The sequence below is a fragment of the Clytia hemisphaerica genome, unplaced genomic scaffold, assembly GCF_902728285.1.
Source record: "Clytia hemisphaerica strain Z4C2 unplaced genomic scaffold, Clytia hemisphaerica genome assembly, whole genome shotgun sequence".
Classification (NCBI taxonomy): Eukaryota; Metazoa; Cnidaria; class Hydrozoa; order Leptothecata; family Clytiidae; genus Clytia; species Clytia hemisphaerica.
The window spans coordinates 212,637-225,430 of record NW_027103694.1 but is presented as its reverse complement, the minus strand read 5'-3'; the positions used below and the strand labels follow the sequence as shown (position 1 = coordinate 225,430).

Below are 12,794 nucleotides of genomic sequence, written 5' to 3'. Positions count from 1 at the left end.
AATCACGTTCGTATACTGTGAATAAGGGTGATATCAGTTTTCAAGATAGTTCAAGATTCACGAAGAATCATGAAAATTATGAACTGAAATGACTATTAAAAAATGAAAAGATTACTTTTTCCATCTGGAACGTTCATGAAGTACCCTCCAATACATGTCAGCTAATTGTAACTTCAAAGCTGAAACAGAAAAAAAAAAATCATAAACTTGAATGTTAGCATAGTATTATATTTTTTCTACAGACCGCTTGCTTAGCTATTTTATACTGTCCGGGTCATATTCAGTCGCCATAAAATGAAGAAGCTATTGCCAACACGGACAACACTTCTCCATATGAGATGGTGAGTTGGCCCAAAAAATTCAATGTTTTTCACATTGGGATAAAAGGCTTTCCTAGAGTACACTCCGCCATACAGATTTTTCAAAAATTTATTCTTTGAAGGTCATTGTTTCGTCATTTTTGTCTCTCCGAGTGCCATTTTTTCGCTAAAATTTAGTCTCTCTAAGGCTTTTAAAGGTCTATCCGTACATACCCAACATTGGGATAATGTCAAAAACCCTGGGCCTTAGACTAGGCTAGAGTAAAGACGAGCCTCTATGGGTATATGTAAAAGGATATGTTACCTGTTTCTAGTTCATCGTCATCACGACTACAAACGAGCGTTTTGATCAAGTTTTCTGCATCATTGTCATACTCCTGTCATGAATGAAAAAGAGAATATTAAAACATCCCATCCAAGAATTTTATTATAATGTTAACCCTAATGCAACAGAGGATTTGACTCGAGTTTATCAGTACATTACTTCATGCTCTCAAAATAATGTCGTCCGGCGTTGACTGGCAATCTACAGTCTATATGATATTTAGTATTTCGAGAAAATAGAGTTTCGCACACCCCCTGCTCACAAACCCGGTAGAATTTTTTCAGCATTTGGGGATAAAAATAACGGACTGAAACTCGATGAGCTTTGATATTCCCATATTTTCTATGCCTGAGGATTTCAATTCTTTTGTTTTCAATCCAGAAAATTCAGTGGGGATGGGAAAAATAGCATAATATTTTGAAGTGAGGCTTTGTTTATTTGATTACTTTCAGCAGGGACAAAAATTGGAGGATAAATTCCACCGGGGACGATATTTTGGCCAATTTTTCCAGTGTAAAGGGGTCCCAGTGGGTCTGTGAGTAGGGGGTGTTTTCGCATCATTTTGAGTCTTTCCATAAGGTTTCAGCTATATTGGAGCAGTCAAACTCACTGCTGTTAAAAATAGGACGTACACGTTTTTTTTTATAAGAACGTCAAAAATTTTCGAAGCCTTCGGATGTTCTTAGTTTTTTAGATTTGAAGCCTAAAAATGTTCTTAAAATGTTCTTATTTTCAGCATTTTTTGAGCATTTTGAGGTAATTTCTTAAGAAAATGCATGTTTTTAAGTCTCCAAAGCCTTAGAATGTTCTTAGAATGTTCTTAAATTTTTGGGCCTTGAAGCCTTATGTTCTTATATAGTTTGTTCTTATAAAAAAAAACGTGTAGGAAGATAAAATTTGAAACAACACCTTTTCATCTTTGTATTTGCTTAATCACGGGAGTTTATTTGAACACATTTTTTACCCAGAAAATTCTTCCGTGTAAAACTTGAAATATTCGTGAAAAACACGAACCCAAACCTCTTCTGTGCCAGGGCACTGGGAATGAAGTTAGTCGAAACTTCCAGTATAAATAAGGGAGGAGTACGGGGCAAAAGTATGTCTATTTGTGAAGAAACAGAAAGCAGACGTAACCAAGACAACCAAAAGAAGTAATGGTAAGATAAAGAAAATTTCATCTTTGACTGGACAGCCTTTAATGGGTCATTCCATTTTTTATCCATGCAGGGGGTGGAAGAATTTCCAGGGGGTATAACGGAGTATTTTTTCACTTCTCTAGGAGGTCAAAGTTTATTCTAAAACCTCTATGGGGTAAAAGACTGATTTTAGTTTGTACATCCTTACTTTTAAGGTAGAAAATGAATTTTTCCAAGGGTTCTTGTGCAAATTTAGCATTTTTCCAGGGAGTATCCACACATTTCTAAGAATCAATCTTTTTTTGCTATAAAAAGGTTCGTCCACCCCCCTGTATGGAAATTTAATGGAACAGCCTAATAAAGGATTCGACAGTCCGTAAAAACAAGCAGGGGAAAAGGGCGTGGGTAGCAGAAACATTTATTCCTCAAATAATCCTTCGATTTGGTAGTTTCAAAGGTCTCATTTGTTTATTTTGTTAAGAAGATGATCCTTAATATTTCTCACCAGTATAGATATTTTAAATTGAAAACTTTTTATGGTTAGCCATCAGCTTATTATTTCTCAACTAGCCGGTACCCGGCGTCGCACGCCGGTTAAGCTGTAGCTGAACGCACTAAAAGTCCTTTGGATGTTGGTTAGAAAGGTTAGAGATTGAACTTTAGCCCTTCGGGCTTTAAACTCAATGGTAACGACGGCTTGAATATTTTTATAAGAAAAAAGAAGTGAACTGATTTTTTCTTATGCTTTATATCGCCCTTTGAATGCTGTTGTTGTCCACAAACCTTTTTATGTTTTGATTTACTTTTGAAATATTCTTTTCTATGAAATGAAATTGTTTTGTTTTGAAAAGAATTCGAATGTCATTAATAAATACGATCGTTAAATACATTCGAAAACATTTAAAACAAAAGAAGAGAGAAAAAGGCAAGTCTGGGCAGAAGTTAAAATTACTAAATGTAGATGGGCCTTAAATTTCAAAACAAAGGCTTAATAAAGTCTAAACCAAGCTCTATCCGATCTTTTGCAAATGGCGCGAATCCAATAAAACAAATTTGTGGAGCAAGAGACTAAAAGTCATAATTTTAAAACACAAACAAAGCGAAAACGAAAGTAGAAAACACAGACAAACACACATACAGACTACCACTATTAATATATAGATGTGCCCCTACAATATGAAAATACTAGTTTTTTCGAAATAGCTTTTCTTCTCCATTCTATGAGCTCGTTTAACGAGAACAAGATACATAAAACGAACCTTATTCTTTCACTACACTTTCAGGCCTTCAAATTATTCTTCATCGTGGGAATGTCCCTGACAGCATTTGTGTTTGGTATTCCACAAAAAGGAGATGTTAACATTGAATTCAACGAAAATGGGAGAAAGTTGACCGAGAAAGTGATTTTCGATGACCAGAATGAAACTACGGAGTATGTGATCGAAGCAAAAGGAACGCGGGTTTTGGTCGACCATAGAACTGTGAGTCAGCACATACAATTTTTTTATAACAGCCCTCCCAGCCCTTGGATTACTTATCATTCCAGCTCATTATCTGAAAATGCTTCGGCCTCCCCTGATATTATATCATGTTTATGCTTATTGAGCCACGGGCTATCGATTGCCATGGTTAAATTATGTAAAGCTTTTACTTTACGAGATATTGTAAAGAAATTGGCTGATTTGAGGGCTCGAACCTTAGCAAACTGTTTGCTCATAAAATATATGTGTACTCTTGTGGACACAAAACATAATGAGGCCCACGCTTATTTCTTTTGAAAAATCTTAAAACATAGGACATTTTTATACTAAACTCTCTTCTTATTAACTCTTTGGTAGATATTTTTGAAAGCAATTTATTTTTCTACGTATCTTAATCACTTTTTTTGTAAGTTTTTAACAATGATAACAATAAATTTGGAAAGTTTTTCAACCAACCTGCATATTCGAGAGCCCTCTCTCAGTCTCTCAGGCAAAAATACTTTTTTATCTTTCCGCTAAAACTGAATTTCGAAAAAAACCATAAATCCAATACTTCTTCAAAAGCCATTATAGTTTTTCTATAGAAAAATATTGGTCATACAACCTCCACCTTCATTTTTTTTAGGGTTTAAGTGTGATGAAGATTACGGGTGAAAAGAAATGTTTCCTAATGAAAGATGAGTACGGAGACACCAATGCCAAGATCAGACACCGATTGAACAAAGTAAGTTCCACTGGTCGGATAGCTTAGTCGGTAGAGCTGTCACCTTTTACAATCCAAGGGTTGCTGGTTCGATCACCGGCTACCGTCAACTCGGCAAATGAGTAGCTTAGATTAAATAATCTGATCTAGGCGGTAAGTCACTGGGAGCTGAGAGTAAGTGTGGCGCTCTATTTCAACATTCGACCTCTCTCGTGTGTATATGGGCCCTTATGTTCTGCACACGTGCTTTAGCTGATGAAACGGTTTCAAACTTTCTGTTTTTAAAACTTTTTGAGAAGATTTCCCCGACAAAGTAAAAATTACAAACATAATTAAATTAAGTCTTTGTTAGCTTTTAAGAAAAGACATTTAATCTATTAATCTTTTAATTCACAGCTGGGTAGGAAAGTTCCTGACGATGTGAAAGACACTAAGAATTTCAAAGGAACTGGCTCTCTCATTCAACCAGGAAATATTCCTCTGACCATCCAACAATATTGTGGATCATTCCCAATCTACAGACTTTACGAAGAAGGACAAAATATACAGGACGAATCGAGTAAGTTGTACACGTTGACTACACGTTTTTTTCATAAGAACATTTTTTCAGATTTAAGCCAAAAAATGTTCTTAACATGTTCTTATTTTCGCCATTTTGTGGGTAATTTTGTGCGTTTTTCTAACAAATCGGGTGTTTTAGAGTCCCCAAAGCCTTAAAATGTTTTTAATTTGTTCTTAACATTTTGGCCATCGAAGCCTTATGTTCTTAATATAGTTTGTTCTTATAAAAAAACATGTATGGGATTTTCAAAGGAAAACCATGCATGCCTTGTTCATAATAGCTAGTTTATGTATCGGAGGATATCGAGGGCGACGGTAAGTGAAATCGATGCAGCACAAAGTCAATAGTTTAATGTACGGCTCTATATCGTCTTTGTTCGCCTAAACAGATGACGGTATTTTGGTGTTTTTATTGTCGTAGAGCAAAGTGGACAGCGATTTTGAAGACATTATCAACTGCTTTATACTGTCTCCATCGATTTATGTCGAGTACATAAACACGAATAAATAAACACGCTGATGTTTAATGTGGCCAGTTTTTATTCCGTTAGAGGTGAACTTCAAATTTGTTGCAAAATTACTCGAAATCCGTTAAAAATGGTGAATTATCCTAGGGGGAGGGGTCATGTGTAACTTATCAAAAATTTAGAATAGTATCAGGTTCTACCCAAAAATAGTAACCGTGCACCTACTTAACAGAAAATATTTTCGAGCAGCAAAATACAAAAGGTGTTTTCATTGAATGATTACCTTTTGACTCTCTCTCTAATTCGATGTTCGAGGGACCAAGAATTTTCTTCTGATAAGAGAAATATTCGAATAACGGAGAGTGTTTTCAAATGACCTTCCAGCTGAGCAGATCAATGGTTCAGTTCGAATTAGAGAGAGTTGAGTGTAATCCAGATGACAGTGTTGTTAACGGATACGGAATATAATGGAAAAAGCTCATAATTATTGTCATACTATAGAAAATTTTCAATTTTCATTTTTTAGGGCAAAAGAGGGGTTGCAACTACGTGACTCGATTCAGACTTGTCTGCGTGTGGACAAATACAGGTCGTCACTGCTATTGGAGGGCGTATGTTCTTTTGCAATGTTATGGCAAATAAACAACATACAAACGAGAGATGGCATTTAAAAAATCTCTGTATCTTTAAATATGACGAGCATTGAAATTCAGTTTTGTTTATTTTTTTGTCAATTTTCTTTCCATTGTCCGCCATTTCCCCGTACATTATCATAATTTCTTTATGTGCTTTACTCCATAATATAATTGAGTCTCCATAACTGGAACACCCTAATTCATTTCAAGTTATGGCGGAGATCGGTTTAAAAGGAATTGTTAACTCGAGAGACCAGTAAGCTTGATCGAGTTAAGGAGACATTCCAGCTATTGAGGTTCGAATTATGAAGACTGCACTGTATAAATCAAGACTGTCCCTTATATATAAGCGTAAAGAATCCAGTAAAATTCCCTAGCTTGAATAAATGACTAGAAAAACCAAATTGAAACATACCCGTTCAAAATCATCACGGAACATCATATAGCCAAGTTCTTGTTGCTCGGCAACCGGTAAATCAAGTGATTCCATTGGCTTCAATAGCGTTGGTGATAACTGACCTAAAGTGCGTTAAAACTTGGTTTATTATTCAAAATTAGTCTTCAATGATCCAAACTTTTGCTGCTTTTATAGTTTGATTTCATGTAAAATGAATAATCATATACACCTTTAAAATTGTTTACCCAATTTCAGCGAAAAATACCTTTCGCAAACAGCAAAATTCCTAAAATATTTAATCCTCGCCAATTTCGGCCAATGGCAGGCTAAATTGGCTCTTTTTGGACCTTAAAATTAGCTTTAAAACAAAAATTTTTATTCTATAAAATCATTCGCCAAATTCACGAGAATAAGTTTCCTATTCATGATATGCACCATTGCAATGTCTTCTAACATTACATCACAGACCAAACAGCTGATTGGTTGTAAGCGACATTAAATCAATCAATACGTCACTTACAACCAATCAGCTATTGGGTCCGTGATGTAATGTCAGAAGACATTGCAATGGTGCACATCATGAAAAAGTTATTCCAGCATCATTTGGAAAGAATCTTTCGACAGTGTTTCTTTAGTTGTCTAGAAGCTTGTAAAACATCTCATCTACGTTTATCTGGCGTCCAATCAACGTTAAACGAACGTTAAACAAACGTTAAAACAACGTTATGTACCAGCTGGGATAATCTCATAAAATATCGTCCATTCTGCGCATACCACGCTCTACTCTATAAGGCGAGCGCCAACCTAGGACAGATTCTCTCACGGAGCTATAGCCTTTAAAGTGAATACGTGCCATACGCAGAGTATCAGAATCTGCTCAGAGATTACAGCTGGGAACTTTCTGAATATTCTTTTTAATTCACTAAAGGGGACTCACCTTCAACTGAAGCATGATCAGGAATATGTGATACTGATTTCGGTAATGTGACTGTAAGAAAAGAATGAAATATCATTTTTTGTTCCCTTTTTTCTTTCTTTTCATTATTCTTTCAGTGGTCAAAGCTAGGTTTTTCGTCTGGGACGGATAATGGATTATATATAGCAAATTAGCCAATTATATACTTTTGGTGCATTATGTCGAATTTTGAGAAGAAAAAAAACCTTTTCATATACTTCACTGAAACAAAAATCCATCTGAGACTGAATAAATTTTAGCACTGTATTCTTTTCCATAAAGGTTTCTATTCTATCTTAAAAGTTACTATCACCAGTTATTCTAGCGAAAGTTATTTTCTAGGGGGAACACCCGAAAAAAGTCGGAATTTGACCGTTTTCTTTTACTAAAAATAGAAACTATGACTTACGCATATCGATACAAGGATGGGTGTAGAAAAAAATTAAATTTTCTTTTCTTTGATGTTTAACACTTATGGAAAGTTAGCGGAATGAAGAAAACTGAAAATCAAATTGAAATACCTTTTCCAATGTTTTTCTTCAAATAAACTTCTTCAAAGTGGTCTTGTGCTTCTGAAAAAGATATTTTTTGTAATCAAAAGCTCATAAATTCAATGTTAAATCTAAATACAATTTTATACCCCTTTAAATATTTTTCAATTAGGCGAGATCAAATTAATTTATTGTTTAACGGGTCCGACCGACCCTGTTTTTTCTAAAATAATGCCGAAAATTTGATATTTGTTATAACGATTTCGAGGTTTTATAGATTTCCAATTTTTTTTGAGAATTTTTCGCGAGTATAAACTTTCGCGAATTGCCCTGTTAAGAATTTTCATAGAAATTTCATCTACTTTCGCGAAAAAGGCCAAAATTCGCGAAATTCACGAAAGTTTCTGCTCGCGAAAATTTGCACGTCTAAAGTATTTTTAATTGAACAAGTTCAAAAAGTGTAAATTCATCCAAGAACTAATTAAATTTGTCTTGCCTATTGGCCATAAATTACAATGTGTTACTAATAATGTGGCAAATAAATTTAAGTACCTTGCGGTGATTTGGTTCCAACATGATCGGATATGTCGTCCCTGTTATCAAAATATTGATCAAAAAATATTTACGATCTAAAATTTTTTTCTTTCTAAATTCAAAATGGAGCTTGTAATTCTTCCAGAAAATCAGAAATAAAGGAAAAGTGATACTGTATGACAAACACAGGATGTGCTCGAAACTTTCGCGGAAGAAACTTTCAAGGCCATTTCACAGTCGCAAATCGCAATGGGAAATCAAGACAACTGCGCGCTAATAACGACTTTCTATTGGTCCAAATTAAGTTTTGATGAAAAATTTTGAAGATTTTTGCGTTTAGCCAACCGGAAGTAGTTACTAGAGGAGTAACCAGTCCTTATTACCCATGATTCATTTCGACTGTGAAATGGCCTATAGCGAGTTTATGTATTTGCACTTTTGAGGAAAGCCAGCAGTTCTGACCCGCGAAATCGAGAGCGGTAAAAGTCATCCTCAGTAAACCAGGATCTAGAGAATGATAAGCTAACCGTCTGTGTCACAGAAAAACATAGATACACGAACTCGACAGGATGATTTGGACCAATAAAGTTAAAACATAAGGAACCACAATTATTCAAATTGATAATTACCAGTTTCCAAGGCCGTGTTGTTCAATGGCATCTAATAATAACATTTCTTCATCAGCTGTCCATCCTTTGACGATCAAATAAAATGTACCGTTATCCTATAACGAAATGGAATCACCAAAAATGTGAAAATAACGAAACGACTTCACAATTACACTTGCTTTTTTTATAAGGACCATCCAAAATTTTTGAACCCTGCGGATATTCTTAACTTTTTAAGTTTTAAGCCTAAAAATGTTCTCAACATATTCTGTTTAAATTTCATAATTTTTGTGAGTACTTTTGTGCAATTTCCATGTCAATTAACTCTTAAAATGTTGTTCTTAACTTGTTCTTAAAATTTTGGTCATCAAGGTCAATTATGTTCTTAAATAGTTTATTCTTATAAAAAACGTGTACCCGAGGGTAAAGGAAGTGTTTTAGGTACTCAAAAAGTGACCTATCCGATAGAATAGACTAGAGAGTGGACTTCTTGATGAGCTTTGCTTTTTTGGTAATTTTTGGTGACGCTGAATCTAGTGAAGTAGACTAGAAGCAGTTGACGAGGTAGCCATTTCAATAGCCACCATTTCGAATGAAAAACACAAAACATTCCGATGAACAAAAATGTATGACAATTTTACAATCCACCTAGGCAAAAGCTCAAAATTGAGAGAAGTTTCTCCAGATTTTGTCATTGTTTTTTCATCGTGAACATTCTTAACTTTTTGAGAAATATCATCATAAAATTTTCTTAAATGTATTCCTTGAATAGGATTCAAACCCAACCAGCAATATTTAACATTTTTATTAAAGTCTTGAACATTACTTGGGGATTATTGTTAATTTACAGGAAAAAGGTTTAGGTGTTGTTGTCAGATATAGATATATGACGCTGATATTATTCGCATATTCTAAATGTTTTAGACAATTTCATCATTATGTACATTCTTATAGAGTAAATTCTTGCAAAAGACCTGTGTTTGTTAACCCTTGGAGTTTTTAGCCTGACTGGTTTTCATAAAGTTATTCTACAAAACTTGATAGTTAGTTAGACAACGGCTTTGGTATCTTTATACTCTTTCAAAAAAACATTCTATGTTTAGGCCACGCGTTAATCAGGTTTGAAGAGTTAAGACCATTTGATTTCACCCATCCCTTTAGAGTTTCAGCGCAGTAGGCAGAAAAGGATTTACGATCTGTTCTCAGGTTAGCAAAATAGGTAAAAGTTAAATGTTAAAGGAATACAGTAAATACAGATGAAACAATATTGATTGATAACTATTTTGCTATATCTAACAAGATAAAATATCAAATTACCATTGACCATCTTATAAAATAAAGTATTTTTTCATTAATCGTATAACGAACCACTGAATAAACACTGCTTTTTGGACACGAGTCAAATTAAGATCAATTCACGCTGAAACGTGAAGATCAAATATTGCTTTTAAGCGCTTACAACGCTTTTTTATAAGAACACGTAAATTTTTGTTACGGCTCGGTTTTTCTACACGTTTTGTTTTATAAGAACATCCCAAATTTTTGAAGCCTTGGGATGTTCTTAACTTTTTGAGTTTTAAGCCTAAAAATATTCTTAACGCCATTTTTTGAGCATTTTTGTCCATTATTTTAAGGAATCGGGTGCTTTAAAGTCCGGAAAGCCTTAAAATGTTCTTAACTTATTAACATTTTAGCCATCAAAGCCTTATGTTCTTATACAGTTTGTTCTTATTGAAAAAAAGGTTTATTATTGGCACCTTCAGTCTCAAATTGCTCTCTTATCATTAGGGCAAAAATGGAGGTATAATAGGATTCATACATATTTTTTTGATACATCGACCATTAAAATTCTTGAAACTCAGTAGTTCCAGTTCTTAGTTTTGTCAATTTTTTTAGCCTTATTGTTCTTATAAAAAAAAAAAGGTTCTTGACCAATACATACTTTAAAATTTTCCAAGGACTTAAATACAATGGCGTTTTCTTTATCCTGACTGTGTCTAATCTATTGAAATTACGTTTCACATTTTTATTTTGAATAAGTCCCTCTCAATCCAAGACCCATATTTAGTTACTGAGTCTTCCGAAAATGAAAATGGAGGATACGGGTAAACACCGCCCTTAAGAGTACACCCTCTAATGACGGGGAAAACTAAATTAGCCATGAAAAAGCCAATTTTTTACCTTTTATCTTCCATTTTTGACCCTAATATTCCCGATTTTTAAGACATGGGCGGTAACATACTTGGTGGGGTACGGGACGAGCGGCGGAGGGGGTACGACGTCTGATTTAAAGTGTAAGTCCGTCTCTTTATACCAACTTACGTACAACGTACAATAATAATGACAATTTTCAATTTAGTTTAAGTTTCATTTTTAATATTGTATTTTACAAATAAATTATGTTACAAGGATATATCTAGAATAATATTATTTTAAAACTCTTACAAGAACAACAAAACCTAAAGTCCTAAAAATGGAAATAAATTATATTTTAATAAATATGACAAGGATCGTTTTAAACGACATGCTTTCAAAAATCCATCTTAATTTAATGTAGGTCTTTGTTGCATTGTTCACAATGTCGATCAGAAATCGCACGATGCCGATAATCCAGAGGTGTTCTATAGAAGTCTGGTACCAAACGAGGTCTATCGACTAAAATTCGTTTTCTTGGCACAACAACGTAAGGCTGGATATGACCACGACTAAGTTTATGATATGATGACGTCAATGCTGGTGGCATTAGCCTGTATTCTGTACGTGGGAGATGATGAAGTGAGGCTAGATATGGATGATACGGTGTCGGAGTCATGAATAGTCTTCGCTTTGGTGATTTTGTATGGTGAAGCAGGTCCTCCGTCATTGCTGGTAAATGAGGAATAGGTTTGAACGGTGGTGTTGGTTTCTGATACTCCATTTTTATCATCGGTTTTAAAAGTTGTTGTGGAGAAGAACATCTTTTGGGGATCGTCGGAGAAGGAAGGTTATCTTCAAGTTTGATAGTGTGAGTATGATGATGATAATTGTCATCTAATTTGGTTCTGGTGATACTGGCATCTTCATTGATGCTGGTTTCGGTACTAAATATAATAAAAAGATACAAATTATAATTTTTGATACAAAAAGTTTTTTAAAATAGTTACCAAGACATAGGGAAGGCAGTTCTGTGAAATAAAAATTAATCAGAAATGTTCGACCACCTTAACGCAAAGATTTTAAAAGTATAAAATTCACAATATATCCGTCAATTACCTGTCTTTAGCTTCAGCTTTCTTTGCTCGAGCACGCTGTCGTTTATTCTTGAACCAGTTGCTGACTTGCGTTACACTCAGGTTAGCACGTTGAGCGATGCTATATTTCTCTTGGGCGGTCGGATAAGGCGTTCTTTTATACATGGCGTTCAAAATTTCACGAGCTTCTTCACGGAAACAATAAGACATGCATTCTCCGTCCCAGATGGTGTAAGGTAACGGGAATTTCCTGCGAATCCGATACTTTCCCACGCTACCGAGCGCGCGTCCTCGTGCACGTTCGGCTTCGATGTAGCGGGCGGTCCGCCATAGATATTGCAGTTGCCGGTGATACTTTTTGGCGAAAGGTCGTCTTTGTAGAAGCTCGTACAGCAATTCGAACTGTCCACTACGAAACGCTAAATAACTTTTAGCTATCAATATAATTTCCGCATTACGGGATTTCTCAGTAGCCGGAACAGCCCATATGAAACGTTCAAGGCGATCAAATTTACCAGCATTTATCAGATTTTCACAAACCAAAGTGACGTGTTGGTCATCTGTTGTGAAGAAAGTTGGACTGCAATGTCTATCAGTTGAAGGTGGCGTCTCGCCACCACTTGAATAACAACTGTCAGGGCGCTTCAACGTCGCTAGAGATGGCGGTGGCGTACAAGAGGGCGTGATTGATCTTGTAGGTGATTCCATTTCGACGTTTAGAATGAAAATGATTAGGGAATGATGCCACCAGAATCGTTTAAATAGCATACGACAATAATATAATACAATATAAATGGAAACATCGCACGCGCAAGAACTAACCAATACAATAGAAAAAAGCTCTTTGTTAAGGTACTTCTTTTATATAATTTATATCAATTCTTTTATTAAATGGATATTAAATGTTAATTCCCTTTAATTTGGTTGCCTGTACTAACATAGCAAGGCTTT

At 34.9% G+C, this 12,794-nt stretch overlaps 3 protein-coding genes across 5 annotated transcripts in view; 1 reads left to right on the top strand and 2 right to left on the bottom strand.

The window, feature by feature from the left end:
- The window catches only part of LOC136803878 (transcriptional adapter 2-beta-like), a 40,796-nt gene that overhangs the window by 6,456 nt on the left and 21,546 nt on the right, over positions 1-12,794 (bottom strand). For all 3 annotated transcript variants that reach the window (XM_067060600.1, XM_067060601.1, XM_067060602.1), the window contains 7 exons: positions 8,635-8,729; positions 8,024-8,064; positions 7,502-7,552; positions 6,963-7,013; positions 6,044-6,147; positions 625-697; positions 116-179 (listed from right to left, as the gene is read on the bottom strand). In XM_067060600.1, the coding sequence (XP_066916701.1) occupies positions 116-179; positions 625-697; positions 6,044-6,147; positions 6,963-7,013; positions 7,502-7,552; positions 8,024-8,064; positions 8,635-8,729 (479 nt within the window). The remainder of the gene's footprint in view (positions 1-115; positions 180-624; positions 698-6,043; positions 6,148-6,962; positions 7,014-7,501; positions 7,553-8,023; positions 8,065-8,634; positions 8,730-12,794) is intronic.
- On the top strand, positions 1,724-5,705 carry LOC136803881 (uncharacterized). Its single transcript, XM_067060605.1, has 5 exons — positions 1,724-1,802; positions 3,065-3,262; positions 3,888-3,986; positions 4,362-4,524; positions 5,520-5,705. The coding sequence occupies exons 1-5, from the start codon at positions 1,800-1,802 to the stop codon at positions 5,633-5,635; spliced, it is 579 nt and encodes a 192-aa protein (XP_066916706.1). The 5' UTR covers positions 1,724-1,799; the 3' UTR covers positions 5,636-5,705.
- On the bottom strand, positions 11,087-12,620 carry LOC136803879 (homeobox protein SIX1-like). Its single transcript, XM_067060603.1, has 2 exons — positions 11,866-12,620; positions 11,087-11,693 (listed from the first exon to the last, which is right to left on the bottom strand). Exons 1-2 carry the CDS (start codon positions 12,609-12,611, stop codon positions 11,162-11,164), a joined length of 1,278 nt encoding a protein of 425 aa, XP_066916704.1. The 5' UTR covers positions 12,612-12,620; the 3' UTR covers positions 11,087-11,161.